General features: G+C 42.5%; 1 protein-coding gene across 2 annotated transcripts in view; it reads right to left on the reverse strand.

Moving 5' to 3' along the window:
* The window catches only part of PDE4B (phosphodiesterase 4B), a 539,031-nt gene that overhangs the window by 113,365 nt on the left and 401,104 nt on the right, over nucleotides 1-24,562 (reverse strand). For both annotated transcript variants that reach the window (XM_070786388.1, XM_070786389.1), the window contains one exon: nucleotides 14,809-14,858. In XM_070786388.1, coding sequence (XP_070642489.1) covers nucleotides 14,809-14,858 — 50 coding nt within the window. The remainder of the gene's footprint in view (nucleotides 1-14,808; nucleotides 14,859-24,562) is intronic.

Consider the following 24,562-nt stretch of genomic DNA (forward strand, 5'->3'; position numbering starts at 1 on the left):
CTTGCTCCTTGGAAGAAAAGTTATGACCAACCTAGACAGCATATTAAAAAGCAGAAACATTACTTTGCCAACAAAGATGCATCTAGTCAAAGCTTTGGTTTTTCCAGTAGTCGTGTATGGATGTGAGAGTTGGACTATAAAGAAAGCTGAGTGCCAAAGAACTGATGCTTTTGAACTGTGGTGTTGGAGAAGACTCTTGAGAGTCCCTTGGATTGCAAGGAGATTCAACCAGTCCATTCTAAAGAAGATTAGTCTTGAATATTCATTGGAAGGACTGATGGTGAAGCTGAAACTCCTGTACTTTGGCCACCTGATGTGAAGAACTGACTCATTTGAAAAGACCCTGATGCTGGGAAAGATTGAAGGTGGGAGGAGAAGGGGACGCCAGAGGATGAGATGGTTGGATGGCATCACCAACTCAATGGACATGAGTTTGGGTCAACTCTGGGAGTTGGTGATGGACTGGTAAGACTGCATGCAGCAGTCCTTTGAACTGCAAACAGTCAGACATGACTGAGCGACTGAACTGAACTGAAAGTCTAAAGAACTATGATGCTTTTAAAAAGCAACATGGAACATGCATAGTTCAATATAATGTAATCCAAGTAGTCAATTAGGACATTCAGTTCAGTTCAGTTCAGTCACTCAGTCATGTCTGACTCTTTGCAACCCCACGGGCTGCAGCATGCCAGGCCTCCCTGTCCATCACCAACTCCTGGAGTTTACTCAAACTCATGTCCATTGAGTAGGTGATGCCATCCAGCCATCTCATCCTTTGTCATCCCCTTCTCCTCCTGCCGTCAATCTTTCCCAGCATCAGGGTCTTTTCAAATGAGTCAGCTCTTCACATCAGGTGGTCAAAGTATTGGAGTCTCAGCTTCAACATCAGTCCTTCCAATGAACACCCAGGACTGATCTCCTTTAGGATGGACTGGTTGGATCTCCTTGAAGTCCAAGGGACTCTCAAGAGTCTTCTCCAACACCACAGTTCAAAAGCATCAATTCTTCTGTGCTCAGCTTTCTTTATAGTTCAACTCTCACATCCATACATGAGCACTGGAAAAACCATAGCCTTGACTAGACAGACCTTTGTTGGCAAAGTAATGTTTCTGCTTTTTAATATGCTATCTAGGCTGGTCATAACTTTCCTGCCAAGGGGTAAGCATCGTTAGGCAGGACTAACTGCATGAGGCTTTCTATAGGCCAATTTTGAGTCAGATTATGGGGACTGGGAATTCTCTGGTGGTCCAGTGGTTAGGACTTGGAGCTTCCACTGCAGGGGGCTGGAATTGGTCCCTGGTTGGTGCAGCCAAAAAAGAAAAGACTGCAAGGAAGATGGTTTAGAAGTTTGAGGGGCATGGAGTGAGGGGTAAATCAGAGGGAGGCCTAGAAATGATCTGAAGGTGAAGAGAGACAGGCCGGTCAAACCTGCGATGAAAGAGAAAGAAAGAATGGAAAACCAGGTCAGTGAGGACAGAGGCCCATTGTGTTGACAAAATGCATAAGAAGAACCCTTTATTTTCCCCTGGGATAAAAACGTAACAAACCAGCATGCACACGCATGCAAGCATGCACTTGGCATTGAGCTGGAGGATTGGGAGAGCTGAAGATTTCATTGTTTATTTGGGCAGGTACTCTGCACGGAGACGTAAAGGACCTGAGTGCCTAAGACTGCCCAGCTGAACAAATACGTGAAGAGCCTCACCCCATGCTTATGTACCACACTTAAGGCGTGTGCTGACTTCCTAGAACCCAGTCTCTGTTAGCCTGAGGCCCTATTAGCAATGCAGGGATGAAAAGGAAATGATGGTGACCTGTTCTCCATAGGATTATGGCTGCTCGGAGGGACTGTCCTTCCAGAGCCAGCACACAGGGAACTCTGGAGGGTCACACTCGCCTTTGCCTTCAGAGACATCACATAGCTCAGGAAAATGAAGCAGCTCTTTAATGAGCCCAATTTTCTTTCCGTACAGATGGCAATCCAGATTGGCATCTCAGATTGTGAAACAGATTTTTGTCCCGCAGATATTGTTTCAAGTTCCCCAAAGCTGGAGCAGCCAGGGAGCTGAAAGCCATTCAGTTTCTCTGTCACCCATAAGCGTGTGTGCGTGCATGCTCAGTAGCTCAGTCTCAGTCGTGTCTGACTCTTTGCAATCCCTGTAGCTTGACAGGCTCCTCTGTCCATGGAATATTTCAGACAAGAATACTGGAGTGGGTTACGATTTCCTTCTCTAGGGGGTTTTCCTGACCCAGGCATCAAACCCCTGTGTCTTGCATTGGCAGGTGGATTCTTTACCACTGAGCCACCTGGGAAGCCCCTCCCATAAGCAAGCTCCTCCTTATCAGAATCTACCCCTGACTCAAGGAAGCCCATTTTTCCATGCATAGATAAGCCATCTTTTTCACCTTTTACTTACCATTTGTTGTACTACCTCTCTTTCATTGTTCATTTGTTTTTTTCAATAAATATTATTTGAGCATCTGCCTTGTGCCAGGCACTGAGCATACAGCTAATGGTATAAGCAACCAAGAAAATAGATAGTTATGATATATTAAGAATATTAAATTTTATTTAGTGCTTTCTGAGTGCCCTGGTGGCTCCAAAGGTAAAGAATCCGCCTGCAATTCAAGAGACCCAGGTTCAATCCCTTGGTCAGGAAGATTCCCTGGAGAAAGGAATGGCTACCCGTTCCAGTATTCTTGCCTAGGGAATTCCATGAACAGAGGAGCCTGGCGGGCTACAGTCCATGGGGTCACAAAGAGTCAGACACAACTGAGCGACTGACACTTTGTGAGTACCAGTCACTATTCTAGACACTTTACATAAAATAATTTAGCTCTCCTAACAGTAGAATACTATGCCAAAGTTCCTGTTACTATCCCCATTGTACAGATGAGGAAACCAAGACCCAGAGACATTGAATTACCTATCTATAATCGTACAGAAAAAAAAGGAATAGAACCAGAACTATTATAAACTCAGACAGTGTGGCTCCTGAGCTTGCCTTCTTAACCATGCAGGTGGACAGAAGGGTGAGGTGCTGAATATCTTGACACAGAAAGTATAGGGGTCAGGGAGCACATAGGAGTGCAGGGAATGTAGACTTGTGTCTCAGGAAGTGCTGTATTTAGAGCTCAAATTAGATCATGTTAACCTTTCTCAAAATCCTTTAATGGCTCCCCAGTTGGATTTAGAATAAAAGCTACACATTCAACCATGGCTCACAAATGCTCTGTGCTGTCTGACCTCTCTGGCCTCAGTCTATTAACTGTCACTCTTAATAATCCAGGTCTCTGTTCGCAGCATCTTTTAGGTGTTAATTACTGTCTCCACCCACCCGGCTCCTACTCAATGGTTAGGTCTCAAATTCAAGTCATTCATTTACAGAAGGCTTCCCTGTCCCCTCATCTACATTACTCCCAAAGATAACCAAGGGTAATGATAATCAGAGCAAACAGGAAATAATGCTAAGTGGTAAGCAACATTCTAAATGCTTTACTTATAAAGCATTTCAATTTTATAACAATCCTTATGGGAAGTATGAGTACTATTCCCATTTTCACAGGCGAAAAACTTAGGCAATATTAGATAGCATTCTGTACTTTTCTCCAATGATAATCAAATGTATAATAATACTTTTCTCCAAAGTGATAATCAAATGTATAATCACATGTGTATTCATTGCGTATTTCCTGGGCTGTAAGCTCCACAAGGTCAGCATCTGAATTCATTAACATTATTGTATTCCCAATGTCTAGCACAGGGTCCCGTAAATAGTAGGTAAATAATAAATGCTTATTGAATACATGAATAATAGACATTATGAGATATTTCTCTTAACACACTTTACAATAAAACAGGCAGATGACAAAAGAATTAAGGAAAATTCTCTATTATATAGTCTTACTGAGGCTGCAGATAACTCAGCTTTTATGATTGCTCTCCTGTTGTGAAATCTCATCACCCACTTTCCGTTCGTTATAACATCTGAGGTTTAGAGGGTGGTGGAGGCCGGGAAGCATGGTCTAGACTAGAGGGAAGGCCATGCATGGGTTTTTAAGAAACACAGATCTAGGTTTCAGTTCTCACTTAATCACTTACTAACTGTGTGGTCTTGAGGAAGCGCCATACATCCGCTGAGCCTCCTTTTCTAAATCTGTGAAACAGGGACCACAGCCAAACAGTTCGGTTGGGAGAATTAGATAAGAAAATGATGTCTACTGAGGGTGAGCACAGTGCCCGGCATGTACCAGGAGATCCTCTCCTGAGATCAGAGGCGGGCCTGTGGGGGGTTGGAAACGACCTAGAGTACTGGACAAGCAGCACTAGCCACACTAGACCCTAGGACATGCAGCCCAAAGAGCAACTGAGAGGCAGGGCCAAAGGCTGAATTAGCTGACCTAGCTGTCTCCACGGATCAAATGAGCTGGACAGTCGCCATGGACCCAGCTCACTCTGAGAACACAGTCAAGAAGGGGGTGGGAAAAGCACACAAACCTCCCTCAGAAGGGTCTCTTTTGGTCCCTGTCAACAGCTCCGACTTGGAGTAAGTCAAGACAATAAGCCAAGACAAAGATCCAGTGAGTTCTGTTGCCTGTTCTCTATTGCAAGGGCACAGTCCCTGCTTTGTTTCTCTTCTCTCTGGTGAAAGCGCTGTTCCCTGAAATGCTCCTGGCTTCCGAGAACAGCTCTGGAGGCAACTCCGTAAACTGCTGGCCAGGGTTTGATGAGAAGCAAGTAAGTCGAATTTACTCTGCCCCATCCCCCAGGGTTACTTGGTCTTAAGGATGCAGGAGGGAGAAAAGGGAACACAGATGGCCCTCTTCCTTCCTCCTTCATCTCCCAATGTCCATATTCATCCCTCTCTAGGCCAACCTGACCTTTTCATCTCCCTCCCTCCCAATAAAGAGGAGAGAAGTGGGTAGGTGACACGGGGGTATTGAGAGGGGCATAAAAGTCTTTCCAAACGGAGTCAAAGCCCCTGTGATGCTGACTCTGCTAGTGGGTTCTGTCTTCTCCCCATACAGAAACTTTGCACCAGCTCATGCTGCTGTTCTCTGCTGAGCTCTGCGGGCTGAACAACCTGCACCCCTGAAGGTTTGTGCCCAGACCTGAACATGCATTTACGTACAACTGTGATGCTTGTGTAGCTGTAATTATTCTATCCTACAAAGTGAAGTGAAGTCCTTTCAGATTTATGCAAAAGAAAACTTTCACTTAACTAAGATCCAGTTTCCGCCTGCGTGCTGAGTCGCTTCAGTCATGTCCGACTCTGCGACCCAATGGAGAGTAGCCCGCCATGCTCATCTGCCCATGGGATTTTCCTGGGAATAACACTGGAGTGGGTTGCCATGACCTTCTCCAGGGGATCTTCCTGACTCAGGAATCAAACCCATGTCTCTTGTGTCTCCTGCATTAGCAGGTGGATTCTTTACCACTAGCACCACCTGGGAAAGCCCCAAGATGCAGTTTGTGCATGCATGCTAAGTCGCTTCAGTCATACCCGACTCTCTGTGACCCTATGGACGGTAGCCTGCCAGGCTCCTCTGTCCATGTTTATCAGCATGCTAGCTGGACATTCTTCTTTGCAGTCTGTTTTTAAGAGAAAGAGCCACACTTGTGCCCAGTTACATTTGGGAACAGGTCCATTCTGCCACTAGCCCTCTTAGCTTTCCACAGTATGTTCTGGAGAATCCTACCTTCAGCTCTAAATCTATTTCCATATAAGCAAGTTTCATGGTTTCAGGGGGTAAGAATCTTTCAAAAAAAGAGATTGTTTTCTAGATTGTATTACTATGAAAGAGAAATTGGTCAGAAAATTTTTAAAAGATCTCAACAAAGCTTTCTGTTTTGGTTCCCTATTAATGCCAGCAGGCCTCTCTCCTGTCACATAGTGACCAGCTGCTCTGTCCTGGGCGCTATGGAAAGTGTGTTACATAATACTTATAATACCGACACTAATATTGACACTTTTGAAGTGCCAGGAGCTATTCTAAGTGTTTCCCATTGGTTTGTGTATTCAATTCTTACAACCAATATATGAGCTCTGTACAATATCCATCCCAATTCTGGAGAGGAGACAATTGGGACATTACCCTAAGGTCACACAGTGGTGGAGCTGAGATGTGGAAGAGGCAGTCTGGCTCCAGAATCTTTACTGTTAATCCCTATGCATAGTTTTTCTCATTTAGTCCATACAGAATTCTTATGAGATAGAATATTAAGATAGCCATCTTCCAGATAAGAAAAGTGAGTCTCAGTTTTCTGAAAGGTTGACCCATGATCTCGAGCTAACTCAACTCAATATGCCAAGTACCTACCTTGTGCCAGGCTCTGTGCTAGACAGGAAGAGCATAGTATAGCATGAGAAACTGGTCATGTTTAGTTGTTTTCATTGTTTTCATTTCTTTTAACACTGTCACTTCTTGCTGAAGTGATAGGTAATAAAGAGTTCATTTTGAGGGAAGAAAAGTCATCTGTAGTCAAGATTAGCCAGGAGTGCTGGCACTGGGCACATGCCTGAGAGCCAGAAAATAAAGCTTGCCTGAATAAGGCCAACTATGAGCCTCAGCATCCTTCCAATCCTTTCTGATTCAGGAACGAGAATTTACTCATGTGTCTTTGTTCATTTCATAAACATTTATTAAGCATCTACTATGTTCCAGACTTTATTCTATACACTGGTGATATAAAAGAAGAGGACTCATACTTGATTTGGGACACTCTTAGTTTAGAAGAAGAGAAAATGAAAACAAAGATTACAGCATGCTATGATAAGTACAGTGGTAAAGAATCGACTGGCCAATGCAGGAGCCACAAGAGACACGGGTTTGGTTCCTGGGTTGGGAAGATCCTCTGGAGTAAGAAATGGCAACCCATTCCAGTATTCTTGCCTGGACAATTCCATGGACAGAAGAGCCTGGAGGGCTACAGTCCATGGGGTCACAAAGAGTCGGACACAATTGAGCACACACACACATGACAAGTACAGTAATTGATTATGAGGTAATAATTAAGATAATAATTGAGAGTGGTTTGGGTGAGTTGCAGAAGATGGCATATATGCTGATACCTGAGTGACAAAAAATGCACTTTCCAGATGGGAATGGATAAACGAACTCTTGAGTCTGCCCACAGTGCAGGAGACCCAAGTTCGATCCTTGGGTTGGGATGATCCCCTAGGGAAGGAAATGGCAACCCACTCCAGTATTCTTGCCTTGAAAATCCCATGGACAGAGGAGTCTGGCAGGCTACAGTCCATAGGGTCCCAAAAAGTCAGACATAATGACTAAACCACAAACCAAAGGAACTATTTACTAAGCACATACTAGATATCAGGCCCTGCATTGAGACTATATATTTAGTTTAATCCAATAACCAGAGAGAATAAAGAACTCATTCACCATGACCAGGTAAGAAAATCCCTGAGCTGAACATGTGATTATTTTGGGGAAAGGGCAACTCGGGCAGAGGGAACAGTGTGTACAAAGGCAGGAAGGCAAGAAGGCACTGGTGTAGTTGAAGGACAGTATGTTCAGTGCATCTCAGCCATTGGCTGTGCGTGGGGGCAGGGGGCAGATGAGGACAAAGAAGGAATTAGAAGCAACATCCTGAAAGACTGCATAACTGGTAAGAAGTAAGGATCTTACCCTGAAGGTGAAGGTTAACCAACTCAGAAAACAGCATAACTGGGTTTTTAAAGAATAATTCTAGTACCAGAACGAAGAGTGGATTGAAGTGGGGAAAGATGAAAGATAATAAACCAAGTTGTAAGGTCCCTACAATGGCGTAGGAAGGGAAAATGAAGCATTAAACTGAAGGAGAGGAAATCGAGAAGGAAAGGAGGGGATATGATCAGAGGAAATGACTATAAGAATTGTCTGTGGGAGGCAAGGAGAGATATTAAAGACAGTGAAGAGCCACTAAAGCCTGGAATATGGGAAAAAGAGCAGTGATGGAAGGGGGGATGGGTCTGGGCCTCCGGATGAACCCAAAGGGGTTACTAAAGGTGACTGGACGTCTGGCATTTCTGTACATACTTGCTGAGAAGTATGTACACACTTACTGATAAGGAGTGCAGGGAGGAAAGGGACAGGGCGAGGCATCGAGATGAGTGCTAAGCCAACATGGTGGGTTGGGCAACCAGATATGAAGAAAGTTGTCTGCTCAAGATGGTTCCAACTCTGAGACTGGAAGGGGGAGGGAGAAAGTCCAGGTGTGAGGGGAAAATTTGGCTCCGAGTTCCGGGGCTCTCCAGGTTAATAGAGCTGTCAAGAATACCCAGAAAGAGACAGCTGTTTCCTGAAGGGCTCTCTCCAACACGCCTGGGAGCTGCAAGACCAGGCTTGAGGCAGGCAGCAGCTGGGGTTTGGGAGGACACAGGCATGTGGGCAGCCTCCTGCCTCCTGAAGGACTCTGCAGATGAGGTGGCTGAGAGAAGTGATTCTTTCTTCCCAGCCTCCTCCTCCACCCTTTGCTTCAGAGCCCCAGTGCCACAGCAGCATGCAGGCTGCATAGAGATTGATTCACAGATGAGGGGCTGCAGCTAGAAGCCACACAGAAGTAGCAGAAAGGACAGAATTGTGTGTGTGTGGGTGTGTGTGTGTATGTGCGTGCAGGAAACTATCTTATTCAGGGAACTGCCAAGCAAAGTCTTACAGGCAGACAATAGTGAGTTGCCTAGATAATTTATGCCACCAAATAAACACCAGGACAGGTTGTGTACAGCTAAAGGTGACACATTTTTAAAAGTGGGGTGTCTCCCTTTGGAGTCTCAATGACAGGAGATGGTTTAGCACACAAAAGCTTCAGGCAACAATACCTATGAATCTCCCAGAGTCTACTGTAACCAAAGAGAAAGAAAGGCCGGAACTAAAATGCAAAAGAAAGAAAAAAACTGTGTTTGGAGATAGGTCTGCTACAGTATAAACTTTTCCCTTTCTCTGGCGCACTGCTGTAGCAAAACCTGATGGTTGTCTTTGTAAAAAACGTGTCTGTATCTAGGTCCCTGGCAGTGATTTGCCTCTGGGAGGGCCAGCAATCTATTTAATGACTCCATTGACGTCAATAGCATAACTGAAATACTTACTAACATGCATGATTCCAACTTTCAGAGGGGGGGTGGGGGGATGGTGTTTCTCAGCAGTACAAAAACATGAAGTGGAGTCAAGGTGGAATGGACTCCAGTCTTCTCAGCAGCAAGTGAGAGATGAAATGCTAGGGGTCTCATCAGTTCCATTTAATGGGAAGAAACATTCACACTAAATTTAGAAACTCATTTCCAACTAGTGGAATAGCCATTAATCAGCAGGGTATTATTTTTGGTAATGTTTGCTCAAGGGTAACATTTGAACTATTAGCACTTGAGCTCACTTGTCAGTGCTTTTTTGCAACTTACCCTTACCTAATTTTAGACACATATGGAATAATTGCAAATCCATATAAATAGCTCAGTGTTGATGTGCGGAGGTAAACTTACACAGGACAGCTAACTTAGACAAAAGCAATTCTTATAAAACAACCATTTGGGGAAGTATTCTCGGAATGACAAGGGCTTTTCTAGTGCATCTGTCCTAACGTTTTGTATGCAGACTGGCTAAACACTCAAGATGAATACTTAGGGCAATTATCCCAATAGTCCAGACCATACAACATTCAGAACAAAGAAAAAAAATAATCTGACATTATTAGATTTTAATTTTTCTCCTTTCCTCTCTTGTTTTCTCTCTCTCTCATTCTTTCTTTTTCTTTGTGCACGCATGCTAAGTTGCTGTAATTGTGTCTAACTCTTTGTGACCCCATGGACTGTAGCCCGCCAGGCTCCTCTGTCCATGGGATTCTCCAGGCAAGAGTACTGGAGTGGGTTGCCATGCTCTCTTCCAAGGGATCTTCCTGACCCAGGGACTGAACCCATGTCTCTTCAGTATCCTTCATTGGCTGCTGTTGCTGTTAAGTCGCTTCAGTTGTGTCCAATTCTGTGCGACCCCATAGATGGCTGCCCACAAGGCTTCCCCGTCCCTGGGATTCTCCAGGCAAGAATACTGGAGTGGGTTGCCACTTCCTTCTCCAATGCATGAGAGTGAAAAGTGAAAGTGAAGTCACTCAGTCATGTCCGACTCTTGGCGACCCCATGGACTGCAGCCTACCAGGCTCTTCCACCATGGGATTTTTCCAGGCAAGAGCAGACAGGTTCTTTACCACTAGCGCCACCTGGGAAGCCCCCTTTCCTTTGTAATTCCCTCCAATTTCTCCTTTGTCATGGTGGCCACAGCCTGTGGTAACAAAATTGATTTTATTAGTATTTGTTCATAAGTGTTGTAACCCTGCTTGACATTTCTTGCTTAATGTGAAAACCAAGTTCTGCTTGTGTTGGGCTTCATTTCCAGTCATCTGACTCAGATCAGCTCTCAGGCCACTGCTGTGTTTCTCAGAGAGCCCTTCACTCATGCACACACAGTCCATCTCTCAGTCTAGGCTCTGGCTACTCTGGCAAAGAATGAGAAATGACTCAAGGTCATGACTTTCTGAATTTCTTACTTTTTGAGCTACTCCAAGGTAACTCATGGAGCTTCTTGTTTGCTCCTCAAATAGACCCTGTGTCTGACACACCCACATGAACCTCCAGGGGGATGTTCATAATCAAGCAAAGACATGGAAGAAATTCATACTGAGAAATAGGCTTCTTAGGAGAAAGTTTCTTCTGTTTGATTAACCAGTAAAAAGCCATTTCCTCCCTAGCGTGTCCTGGAGGACATGTTTTAGAAGAACTGGATTCCCATGAGCAATAAAAAAATATTAATTAAGTCTGTTTCTCACGTAGGCCAACCTATTTCAGACTTACTGGAAAGCCCTATATTATCTCATCCTATTTCTCCATTCACAGGCTTTCCTTGAAATACAACTAATTGACGGTGTTGAAAATCCCCATGAATCGAGATTGTGGATAGCCAAGCTGAGAGAGACTTCGGGCCTGCAGCAGACTAGCCTGAAGTCCTCAATGCAATCCTCTAGTCATCTTTGTGACACAGTTTGCTGTCATTTCCCATGACCCATGGCCTTGGGGGCTGTTGTTTATAATGTTACATGGGTGATGTTCCTGCTCAAATACATTCATTAGTAAATTTTGGAAGAAGAAAATTAGCATCAAATATTTCACCTTACACATTGATTTGGCTGCTAAAGTGCTCTATATATGATTTTGTTGTTCAGTTGCTCAGTCGTGTCTGATTCTTTGCAACCCCATGGACTGCAGCATGCCAGGCTTCCCTGTCCTTCTCTATCTCCTGGAGATTGCTCAAACTCATGCCCACCCATTGAGTTGGTGATGCCATCTCAATATAATATGTAATATCATATAATATGTCATATATGACACATATTATTAAAAATCAAGTCACATTTATAATACTCAGAAGTGCTGGCCATTAAAAGGAATACTTCCCTAATCCTTTTGCAAAGCAAAGATCATTCTGTAAATGCAGTGAACACAATTTATCCTTTCAGTATCTTCTTACTTTCATGATATACCAGTGATCACTACTGAAATCCATGCAAAAGCAAGGGATGGTTTGGGCAGAAAAACTGGAACATTCATCACACACACACACAGATACACACACACATTGATTTTCCTCAATTATCTTTTTTTTCTTTTGAAAACAATTTGGGGGCCTGATATCCTAAGAATTACTTCAACTTTCCATTTTGAATGTATACAGATGACAGAACTTTAGCTCCTGCCTTGTGTTGGAGTGTTCTTTTTTCAATTCTATTTTTTGCCCTTTCTGTTCCAATCCTTGCACATCATGTAGAAAAGGCCTGAAATTCAGGCCCGCAAAAAGGCAAAATGTGATAAAAATTGAGATGCTCATTAAACTTCACAGTGTTAACATTTTCAACACCCCCAGGAGGATTTACTACATTTTCTCCTTAATGCAGGAGCATATGATTTCCACATTGCTCTATATTCTGGGTTTTAAATCCTCTATTATTCTACTCTGGCTTTCCTATTTAAAGCACAAAATGCCAACTTTTTAGGTTTAATTTTTTTTGTTCGAAACCTATAAAAATGACCATAGAGATTTAGATCATGCAGCTATAGAGTATGTTTCAAACTTCTTTCAATTTTGATGTAATAACTGATTTAAAAAAAAAAATAGTAAAAACACACAGTTGAATACTCATCATAGCCATGGAGATAAAATACTGACTCATTATTAAAATTTAATTTATGAGCTTTTTCTTTAAGATAAAGTCCCCAAACTTTATGTAGTTCTCCTGCTCAGTTTAATTTTTACCTGTCTTCCTGCTATGTGAAAATAACCATGCAGAAGCATCTTAAATGATAAGGCGATGAATACAGTATAGACAGCCCCTGCCTTCAAGAAGCTCCAATGAAGGAGGCATATAAGCCACAAATTGTAGCATATTCTAGAATGGAATTCTTTCCATAGCACACAAAAAAGGGAACAATTACACTGATTTTTTTAAAAAAAAAAACACTGAGGGAAAAGGTATTGTAGACTGAGAGGCTGGATTTGATTTCCCTCATGAATTTACTCAGTTACTGATCAATTTGTAAGAGCAAAGGTACCAGTTTAACCATGGTTTTTGACAAATAACTTTTAAAATAAATTCCATTTCCTCCATTTAGATTGTCTTTAAAAAAATGTTTTTAAAATAAAGGTTTCCTCTGGCTTTTCTCCATCACTGTTTTAAACTTGCTTTTTGTACAAAAATACAGTTACCTAAGTCAGCCAGAGTTTCACAACTAGTTGTTGTTAAATCTGTTTAAATTATTGTGGGTTTCATGTATCTTTTATCTTAGATTTCAACAGAAATGCATAAGGTCAGCATTAGTGCTAATAAATGGAAACCTAGTCTCATTATCATGATAAATCATTTTTTAAAGCAGCAACCCAGTTTTCAATTTTTTTGTGTGCTGTAAGCCACTTGTTTTTCATTCCCCTTTAAAGTTTCTATTTAAACACACCTCTTTGTCATATGCTGATAAATATTAAAATAACAGGAAAAATCTGCTTGACTTATTTAAGCTGATAATAAGAACAAAACACAGGATGTGTGTGTCCTCCTTCCTTTTTTGACTGTGGTTAAGCGTTAAGAAGGTTTTGAAACCTATAATTACGTAATAATTGGTATCACTACATTCTCTTCCCAATGAAAAGTCAGGATTTTTGTAGTTTGCCACAAAGACAGACAAAAACAAATTGCCTAAGTATTATTGTCATTTCTTTGGTCCATTGTTTTAAAAGAATTTAGCAAAAGAACTCTCCAGTTGCCAAGCTGTAGTTATTGTGCCAATAATCACAATATGATCTTTCCAACAGCATCTTTAGCTAATGAGCTGATTTATAGAACTCGAAATATCACATATTTTCCTAATGTTTGTCAGTATTCATTATAAGAAAAAGAAAACATAGTTTAAAGATTCAAATTGCTGTCAAAAGCATCTTGGGAAATTTGGCTAATAGAAATGGGAGTGACAATGTCTTATGAGTCGGCCAAGATGATGAAATGATAGGAGTTTCAAAACTACCCACTTTGATCTCCAAGTATGTAATACCAGTTATATGTTAAGACACTCTAGTTATTTAGTTTCTTTTCATAAAACTTCTAAAGGAAATAGTACATCAGCACATCAAGGTTTTTATAGTTCATGGATAGATTACCATTTTCTTTAATTTTATGTCTTAGGACTTGACCTTACTTAATATCTTCCTTTTATTCTTGTTCTCAATCTTTTTCTCACAAAAATATTTTTAAGGCATGTACCATAAATACTTCAGAAACCAATGAGCCAATGGGACCCCCAGCTTTTGTTCTCTACTTTCAAAAGTTGGACTTGTGTATTATTTCTGTTATATGTATGACCATCATACCAGGAAGAAAACACAGCATCTGAGCAAGACAGATCATAAGAATAAAGCAAAGGGTAACACAGAAATCTATGAGGCAACGTTAGGTGTTAAATGGAAATACAGACGCCTATGAGGCAACATTAAGTGTTAGGTGATCTCATCATGAGTTCATCTTACTTGTTTCTCCTGTGGTTCTACTCAAGTCCACTGCTCTACTAGTGGGAGAGATTCAAGAGGAAAAACTCCATTTCACACTTAAAACAATGTCATCTAGCTGGTTGCATCTTATGCAAGAAGAATTTCATGCTCAACACATCTCCAGGATAGATGTTCCTTCAATGTGGCCCTTCCTCTCTGCAGCTCTCAACTCCACATGAGAAGCATATGCACAGTATTAACAAACAAGAGGTTAGGTTTCTTTTTTAAAAAAACACCTTTGAGGAACAAAGTTGGATGACCTCCAAGGGAAATGATTTGTGACCTGGAAAAAGCCTTTGGTTTCACACCTGGAAAGGATGTAGATTCAAGTGGGATGTATAGTTGACGCTAAGAGGAAAACCACTAACATTCACTGTGGGGCCCTCAGGCCAATGCAGAGGCACCTGGGGCCTTTGAGGTTAGCTCCCCCGGAGTTCACTGGGGCCGGCAAGCTGAGGTCAAGGTTGTACTCCGACTCTGGTTCCAGGAAGCAGCATGACCACACATCCATCACATTCTGAAATTGGAGGCATGCATACGATGGGAAAATTATTTAATGCTGCTTTTCATTTGGTTTCATGTGGACTACAGTAAAGTTCTAGTCTGCCTTTGAAAAGAGTCACCAAGACACAGATTGGGAGCAAACAAATGCTATTATTCTAGAAAAGGGTCTAGAAAAGAGGTACATTTATTATTTTGAAATATGGAGATAAGCCCGATGACATGGCTTACCTGGCAGGTTGACTCTGGAGACAGATGGCTGACCAGCAGCTGGAGACCTCCTATGGAGAGGGAGAGAAAAGAAGGCCTGAGTCTCTGTAAGAATACCCTTCCCTACACCCCCTGATCACTGAGGAGTTTTCCAGGTCAGAATGAGCTATCAAGTGACATCATGCCATCTCCGGAAGGCAGGCTCCTGTAACTCGGGTGATGACTGTGATTCTCACATCCAGATGGCCTGGAATTTCCCTCTGCCCAGCCTCCTGGATGCTCCAACACTCCAGGAAGGAAGTCATTTACTCCAGGTCCCTAACCAGTCCTTCTGTTTTAGATTTCCCTGCCCCGGGTGGCCCTTGAAGATGATACACTTGATCAGAAATGACATCAAATGTAAGAGCAAATCTCAACTCCTTCGGGCAGTGCTTAAAGGAGAGGAACGCTTGGATGTGAATCGGTCTAGGTCTCCCACTTTTACACCGTAGAAACCTGAGAGTGGGAGAAGTGAAGTCACTTACCAAAGATCCCTGAGCCATTAGGAACAGTAATCCAGGTGGCTTAATTTATGGAAAGGCCTTTTCTTGGTAGAACTGGGCATTTTTCTATATCACAAAGCAAGCCTGCTCAAGTTGAGAGTCAGATGAAGCAAGCAGATAAACCCATGCCCCACAATTACAGGGGTTCTTTCTCCTTTTCTTTCTTGTTTTTATTTCTTCTTTATTCATCTTTTATATCCCCCACCCCAGAAACCCTAATTTTCTTGCCATCCTTCTCATGCTTTGCCAGGCTCTCCAGGATTCCCGGTGCATTGTTGGAAAGCCTCCCAGAAACAGGAATGAGCAGTGGCCCTCAAGCTTTAGGGTGCATAGAATCACCTGGAGAGCTGATTAAGACACACTGCTGAACCTTACGTCTAGGGTTTCTGGTTCAGTCTGCCAGCATTGGGCTTAAGAGTCTGCATTTCTAACTCATTCCAAGTGATGCTGATGCTGCTGACCTTGTTGCTGTTGCTGTTCAGTTGCTCAGTCCTGTCTGACTCTTTGCGACCCCATGGACTGCAGCAAACCAGGTTTCCCTTTCCTTCACCAACTCCCAGAGTATGCTTAAACTCAGGTCCATTGAATTGGTGACACCATCCAACCAACTCATCCTCTGTCGTCCCCTTCTTCTCCTGCCCTCAATCTTTCCCAGCGTCAGGGTCTTTTCCAATGAATATTCATATATGGTGGCCAAAATAATGGAGCTTCAACTTCAGTCCTTCCAATGAATATCCAGGATTTATTTCCTTTAGGATTGACTGGTTTGATCTCCTTGTCCAAGGGACTCTCAAGAGTCTTCTCCAACACCACAGTTCAAAAGCATTAATTCTTTGATGCTCAGCCTTCTTTATGGTCCAATTCTCACATCCGGACATGACTACTAGAAAAACAATAGCTTTGACTATATGGACTTTTGTTGGCAAAGTGATGTCTCTGTTTTTTAATATACTGTCTAGGTTTGTCATTGTTTTTCTTCCAAGGAGTAAGCACCTTTTAATTTCATGGCTGCAGTCACCATCCTCAGTGATTTTGGAGCCCAAGAAAATAAAGTCTGCCACTGTTTCTATTGCTTCCCCATCTATTTGCCATGAAGTGATGGGACTGGATGCCATAGTCTTAGTTTTATGAATGCTGAGTTGTAAGCCAGCTTTTTCACTCTCCTCTTTCACCTTCATCTAAAGGCTCTTTAGTTCCTCTTCACTTTTGGCCATTAGGATGATATCATCTGCCTATCTGAGGTTGTTGATATTTCTCCCAGCAATCTTGATTCCAGATTGAGTTTTATCTAGCCTGCCATGTCACATGATGTACTCTGCATATAAGTTGAATAAGCAGGGTGACAATATACAGCCTTGACATTCTTCTTTCTCAATTTTGAAGCAGTCTGTTGTTCCAAGTCTGGTTCTAACTGTTGCTTCTTGGCCTGCATACAGATTTCTCAGGAGGCAGGTAAGGTGGTCTGGTATTCTCATCTCTTTAAGAGTTTCAAGTTTGTTGTGATCCACACAGTCAAAGTCTTTAGTGTAGTCAATGAAGCAGAAGTAGATGTTTTTCTGGAATTTTCTTGCATTTTTCTATGATCCAACAGATGTTGGCAATTCGTTCCTCTGCCTTTTCTAAATCAAGTTTTTACATCTGGAAGTTCTTGGTTCACATATTGCTGAAGCTTAGCTTGAAGGATTTTGAGCATTACTTTGCTAGTATGTGAAATGAGCGCACTTGTAAGGCAGTTTGAACATTCTTTGGCATTGCCTTTCTTTGGGATTGGAATGAAAATGACCTTTTCTTTGCAAGTCCAAGGGACTCTCCAGAGACTTCTCCAGTACCACAGTTTGAAAGCACCAATTCCTCAGTGCTCAGCCTTTTTTGTGTTCCAAGTCTCACACTCATACATGACTGCTGGAAAAACCATAGCTTGACTATGCATATGTATACACACACACACACACACACACACACACACACATATTTGGTCTTTGGCTCAATTCTTGGCACAGAGCTCCTAAAATCCTAAGAGTTTCTTAAGTGAGGAGAGGAAACCAGTCAATCAAACCAGTCAATCCTAGATGAAATCAACCCTGAATATTCATTGGAAGGACTAAGGGCAGGAAGAGAAAGGGACAATAGAAGATGAGACAGTTGAATGGCATCACCAACTCAATAGACATGAGTTTGAGCAAACTCCTGGAGATAGTGAAAGACAGGGGAGGCTGTTGTGCTGCAGTCCATGGGAGTGCAAAGAGTTGGACACAACTTATCAAATGAACAACAACAAAGTGAGGAAGGCCATCTTTGATATGTGTTTTTTGACATATTAATGAAGTGACCTTTGGACCAGCAAATAGGTAACCTAAGGAGGAGGCTAGGTGCCAGACTACCCAATCACGTGATTAGAGAGTTTGAACTTTAGGCCCACCTGGAACCTCTGAGGAGGGGAGAGAGGCCGGAAATTGAGTTCAACCATCAGTGGCCAATAATTTAATCAATCATACATCTGTAATGAAACTTTCATAAAAACTCAAAAAGCCTGGGTTGGTGAACATCATTCAGAAAGAATGATGCACTCAGAGAGCTTGGGAGCTTTGCCATCCTCTCCTCCCTACCCGCTACCCCTCAACCCCGGAACCTCCTCTATCTGGCTATTCCTGAGTCATATCCATTTATAACAAAGCTGTGATCTAGTAAGTAAAATGTTTCTCCAGGCTCTGTGGGCTCTTCTAGTAAGTTAATTGAACCCAAGGAAGGGGTCATGGGAACTTCCAACCTATAGCCAGTGGATCAGATACCTACAAGAACCTGGGCTTGCCAATGGGGTCTGAAGTGTGTGTGTGTGTGTGTGTGTGTTCGTGTGTATTGGGGGGACAGTCTCATAGGACTGGGCCCTTAACCTGTGGGGTCTGACACTGTCTCCAAGTAAATCATGTTAGAACTTCATTGACTTATAGGACACCTAGCTGGTGCTTGGATGTGTGGGGAAGAAAAAAAGACCTGGTATCCAGAATCACACCTTCAAATGCCACCTTCTCCAAGGAATGTGGTTATAGGGGAGGAAAACTTGCTACCCCAAATGTCTCTTAGCATGTGAATGGTTTCAAGCTGAAAAGGCCCCAAAGACTGAGCTTTCCCTTCACTAACTAAAGGAATGTCAATAGAGGAACAGAGCTATCACAATAGATAAGAGTAGTATGAATTAGGTATACTAGACAGGGAGGAACCCAGGAGAGTCTGTTTGTCAAAATTCCATTCTATGTTTCACTGTCTGTCTCCATATGGCCCAGCAAACATTTATTTACCAAACATTTGCTTTTCCATTTCCATGTCAATTGCCTTCCTTCCTTTTCAAGTCCCAACTCCCTACCCCACAATATTCTCTTTTGTCTTTAGCTGAAAATGCTGCTTAAGGGGAGGGTTTCAGCCATTTTGTCACCACTCAGTTTTCCTGGGTCTGTTCCATATACACATGTTATTAGACATTTGTTTGACTTTCTCTTATTAATCTGTCTCATGTCAACTTAATTCTTAGACCAGCCAAGAAAACCTAGAAGAAAAGAGGAAAATTTCTTCCTTCTTGAAAATATCATTCTCTTAGCTAAAAAATGACCCTTCCACTAATCTCCCCTGGCACTGTATTTGTACCTTTAGGGTTATTTTGTCATGTTACAACTCATATGGTCAGGGACTATCCCCATGTCTAATCTATGACCCACTGATGGTGGGGTCCAGTTATTATCCCTTTCCATATGCCTTCTGCAGGACCTACCAACCTGCCTTGTGAAGAGTAGGAACTCCGTAAATATTAGAAAACTATATGATGTGAAAATGATTTGAGAAGCCTAGCACCATATGAATGTTTTATCTGGTTTCCTTTTTCCATATAGCCTTAGTTCTACATACTCCTCACTGTTCCTCCGACACAGAAAATGCTTGTGTTGCTGTGTCCTTTGAATCTGTTTCGCTCAGTTGACCACTATTCTCTTCCTCTTTAAGTGGCAAACTCCTTTACATGTTCTAGGACTGCACTCAAGCATCACCTTTTCAGAGAAATCTTCCCTCCTCTGACTAGTCATTGCGTTACTTGTACTTTTCCATGCTTGTCTCACCCTAGTGCTGCTCTTACTGCATTACAATTCCCATTTCCCCATCTTCTCAACTTACCTGTGAGAACTTTAAGCCAAGACTGAATCTCATTCACCTTTGTAACCTTGGAATTGGCAAAATATTTGATACAACATAGGTAGCTGATAGGTGTTGATTAGATTAATAATATATTTTTAAATATTTTTATTTTACCTATCTTCCTGAGTTCCAAAGAAAATGTCTGCAAAAAGAGACATAGAAATAAGAGACCCTAAATATTGGAAATCTCTGCTTCCTTAATAGTACAGCAATGCATTGCACCTGATTCTTCCAATAACTTCTTTAAAACTACACAATTTAAATAATTTAAATTCCTTTGTCCTAGCAGTTATTTTGAAAATATATTTTGAAAAAAACAGCTATTAATTCAGGTAAGCATCTGTGTGTGTAAGCTTCAGAAAAGCAAGGACTACCTGGGTCAGGAAGATCCCTTGGAGAAGGAAATGGCACCCCACTCCAGTATTCTTGCCTGGGAAATCCCATGGACAGAGGAACTTGGAGGGCTACAGTCTATGGGGTCTTAGTGACTAAACAACAACAACATTTATAAAGGTCTGTCACTTTTCTCAAGATCCAGTAGAAAGAAGAAGCTCACTATATTTTAAATGAACGAATGATGTCTGGTGGGTGCAGTATTGCTTGTGGGGCATGAGAGTGCCAGAAGAAAATGGCCACTGTGAGTCCAAAGGTCCCTAACTTATGGAATAATCATAAGTTCTACCCCTGGGTTGTAAAGGTGGTGATATTAATAGGGAGGATAATATGGCCACAGCAGTTAATACTTTCCAGCCCTGAATAGCACAGTGGAAAAAGAGCTGGACTATGAATAAGAAGACAGGAATTCTAATCCTGGTTCTGGCACCTTCTAACTATATAGCCCTGGGCAACTCACTGAAATTCTCAGTTTCTTCCTCACTTGGGGAGAACAGGCAGCAAGTAACATTTACTGCTAATTTACAATGTGCCAGCTCCTGTGTGAGAGGTTTTACATATATTTCCTCCCTCACTCTGAGGAAATTTGGCTAGGTTTTTTCCAGCTCTGAATGCTCAAGATTTTATTATTCTCAGCTAATTTAAGTCCCATGCCAAAGGACACAAAGCAATGAAAGACACTTCAGATATATACTGAAAAAAAAAAATTCAGTGGCTATTAATTCTTTTTCAAAGATTTCATATAATGTTGATTTAATTACACTGTGGAAGAATGTTAATGCAGTGATGTAACATGATCTCCTGGAAGCCACCAGTGATACTAGTGATGTTACTGACAGAGCTGGATGATGAGGGACACCTCTTTGCTCCAGCTCTATTCCCTGGCTATCAGACTGCTGAATGGCAGGCATTCTCATTCACATGCGATTCCTCCAGCAGTCTGTTGAAAGCCAGTAAATGCTTTAGGGATGCTTATCTGAATTAACTCTAAATGAAAGCCTTAGTTTCAAAATTCCTGGGACAAAGGAAATATAGGTTTCAATTTGAAGCCAAGAAATACAAGCCCAATCAAGCAGCCCTCAATAAAACATTTCATGGAAGTGCAAGGAAATCACCTCAACAGGAACTCTGAGATTTTTCACCCTTTGGGTGGTAAAGCTCAGACAATGGACTGATTTTATACTAAGCAAAGAGCCAAAAGATAAAGGAAATCTTGACTTGTGAACAGTATAGTTCTATGTGGGAGTTCCTTTTCATATTAAAAAGAAAACACACACTACCCACATGTCTTATGAAAACCATTCTAAGGATATAATTTTTACTTAAATTATTACATTCAAGTCAAGGAATGGCTCTCAGGAACCCAAGTCAAGCATCCCAGAAAGCAACGTCTGAGTTCCATGAACCTTGCTGTTTCAGTTGTTGAGATCAGTGAATATCAGGGTTGGGGTGGGAAGGACAATCCTCTTAGTCTGGTGGATACATTCCTAATAGATATTTTTGTGTTCAGTTGTCTTTATTTGTTTGATGGTATCGACTGGGAATAGAATGGAGTGCATTAAATGGACCCTCAGTTTTCCAACCTGCCCCTGCCAGGCTGCCCCAATGTTCACTTCTGAGCCTGAGCTAGACTGAAGCAATCTCAGCCCCTTTGGTGAAGCTCTACTGATGGACATGTTGGTTGGTGTTGATTTTAAGGAAGTACTTGAACTTAATAGGAGGATCAACTCTGTACAAATATGGATATGAATTTGGGAATGACCATTGGAGAAGGAAATGGCAACCCACTCCAGTGTTCTTGCCTGGAGAATCCCAGGGACCGGGGAGCCTGGTGGGCTGCCGTCTATGGGGTCGCACAGAGTCGGACACAACTGAAGTGACTTAGCAGCAGCAGCAGCAGCAGCAGCATTAGTCATATTCACTGGAAGGACTGATGCTGAAGCTAAAGCTCCAATTCTTTGGCCACCTGATGCAAAGAGCCAAATCACTGGAAAAGACCCTCATGCTGGGAAAGATTGAGGGTAGGAAGAGAAAGGGATGACAGAAGATGGCTGATTGGATGACATCACCAACTCAATGGACATGAGTTTGAGCAAGCTCCAGGAGATGGTGAAAGACAGGGAAGCCTAGTGTGCTGCAGGAGTTGGACACAACTGAACAACGGAACAACGACACCAAATTAGATGCAACTTTCTTACTGCTGGGGATCTACTACATTTGCTGAGTGTGCTTTGGACCAGAAGTGACACAAAGGGCCATGATTTGGAGGGCAGTCCTCAGCCTGAGTCCTCAATCCTCAGTTCTGGATGAGCTCTCTGTATGGCAGCTATGGTCCTAGGGCACTCTGTGTATAGCAACTCTGCATGTGTATGTGGTTCAAAACCCCAAGGCTATGGAAAAACCTGATTCCCCAGAAAATGCTTCAGCTAACAGCCTGTAATCATCAGTGTGCGTGTGCATGCTTAGTTGCTCAGTCATGTCTGACTCTTTGGGACCCCATGGACTGTAACCCACCAGGCTCCTCTGTTCGTGGGATTCTCCAAGCAAGAATACTGGAGTGGATTGCCATGCCCTCCTTCAGGGGATCTTCCTGACCCAAAGACTGAACCCTTGTCTCCTGAGTCTCTTGCATTAGCTGGCTGATTCTTTATCATTAATGCCACCTAATCAGCAGGGTTAGAAGGAATTCCCTGATACTTTCACAGAGGAAAGACCTCCAAGCCCATGCTAAGAAAACAGTAACTGAAAACATTCCATCACATCACCCCCGACACCAATTCTCCTTGGAGCTGTGCAGTGTAGTGGTTTTTGGGGTCCTGCTATGCTAAAGAAGCCTTTGGAATGTACCTTATTCACCCCTTCTTCCTCAATTCCCACCTCCATCATCTTGGTTCAGAGTTTCACTCCTCACAGTTTAATTCTTGAAACCATTTCCTAGCTCATGTCTCTGCCTCAGGTTCTCTGACCTTCAGCTATTCTGTAAGTTCTTAAATGACTCTCTTCCAAAACCTTCAGAGATTTCATCCCATAATGCAGAAGACTGAATAGTAGTAAATGTGAAAGTGTAGTAAATGGAAAGATGTGAGATAATAAAATATATATATTTTATTTTATATATATATATGCAGATGACACCAACCTTATGGCAGAAAGTGAAGAGCAACTAAAAAGCCTCTTGATAAAAGTGAAAGTGGAGAGTGAAAAAGTTGGCTTAAAGCTCAACATTCAGAAAACGAAGATCATGGCATCTGGTCCCATCACTTCATGGCAAATAGATGGGGAAACAGTGGAAACAGTGTCAGACTTTTGTTTTTCTGGGCTCCAAAATCACTACAGATGGTGACTGCAGCCATGAAATTAAAAGACGCTTACTCCTTGGAAGGAAAGTTATGACCAACCTAGATAGCATATTCAAAAGCAGAGACATTATTTTGCCAACAAAGGTCCATCTAGTCAAGGCTATGGTTTTTCCTGTGGTCATGTATGGATGTGAGAGTTGGACTGTGAAGAAGGCTGAGCGCCGAAGAATTGATGCTTTTGAACTGTGGTGTTGGAGAAGACTCTTGAGAGTCCCTTGGACAGCAAGGAGATCCAGCCAGTCCATTCTGAAGGAGATCAGCCCTGGGATTTCTTTGGAAGGAATGATGCTAAAGCTGAAATTCCACAGTACTTTGGCCACCTCATGCGAAGAGTTGACTCATTGGAAAAGACTCTGATGCTGGGGGGGATTGGGGGCAAGAGGAGAAGGGGACGACGGAGGATGAGATGGCTGGATGGCATCACTGACTCGTTGGACGTGAGTCTGGGTGAACTCCGGGAGTTGGTGACGGACAGGGAGGCCTGGCGTGCTGCGATTCATGGGGTCACAGAGTTGGACAGGACTGAGCGACTGATCTGATCTGATAGGTCTCTGCCCTGCTTCCTGATACAGAGCTCCCCAAACTCCTGTAATTTCCTAAGAAAGAAGAGCACTGGGAGCATATTTTGTTCTAAAGGGGTGACTCTGCATCTGGGTGACTCCTGGATGGGAGCTGGTCACCTGAAATACCGAGCCATGAATAGAAGCTTAGAATTTTCAGCCATATCCCTCATCCTCCAGAAAGGAGAGAAGGGCTGGGAACGGAGATAATCATTGATCATGACTATGTGAAGAAACCTCTGTCAAATCCTAATAATACAGGTATCAGAGAGCTTCAAGCTGGCAAACACATCCACACTAGGAGGGTGATACACCCCAGCTCCATGAGGATGGACCCTCCCAGGCTCGACCCTGTGTGTCTTTTCATCAGGCTGTTCACCTGTATCCTCTATCACATTCTTTAATAAACTGGTAAACATATGTAAGTGTTTCCTTAGATTCTGTGAGCAGCTCAGGCAAATTAATGAGACCTGGGGGAGGGGTGGGTTAGAATAAATTAGATACAGGTTGAAATAGGATAGACATAGATTCATTAGAATCTACAGCTGGTGCGATCAGAAGCACAGATGATAATCTGAGCTTGTGACTGGTGTCTGAAAAGTGGGGAGGAAGGCAGTGTGCAATCTTGCGGGACTGAGCACTTATGGGATCTGACGCTATCTCCAAGTAGAGAGTGTTGGGATTGAATTAAATTATCAGACATTCAGTTGGTGTCCAACATTTGCTTGTAATTGTGGGGAAA

This window comes from Bos indicus, chromosome 3 (genome assembly GCF_029378745.1).
Source record: "Bos indicus isolate NIAB-ARS_2022 breed Sahiwal x Tharparkar chromosome 3, NIAB-ARS_B.indTharparkar_mat_pri_1.0, whole genome shotgun sequence".
Taxonomy (NCBI): Eukaryota; Metazoa; Chordata; class Mammalia; order Artiodactyla; family Bovidae; genus Bos; species Bos indicus.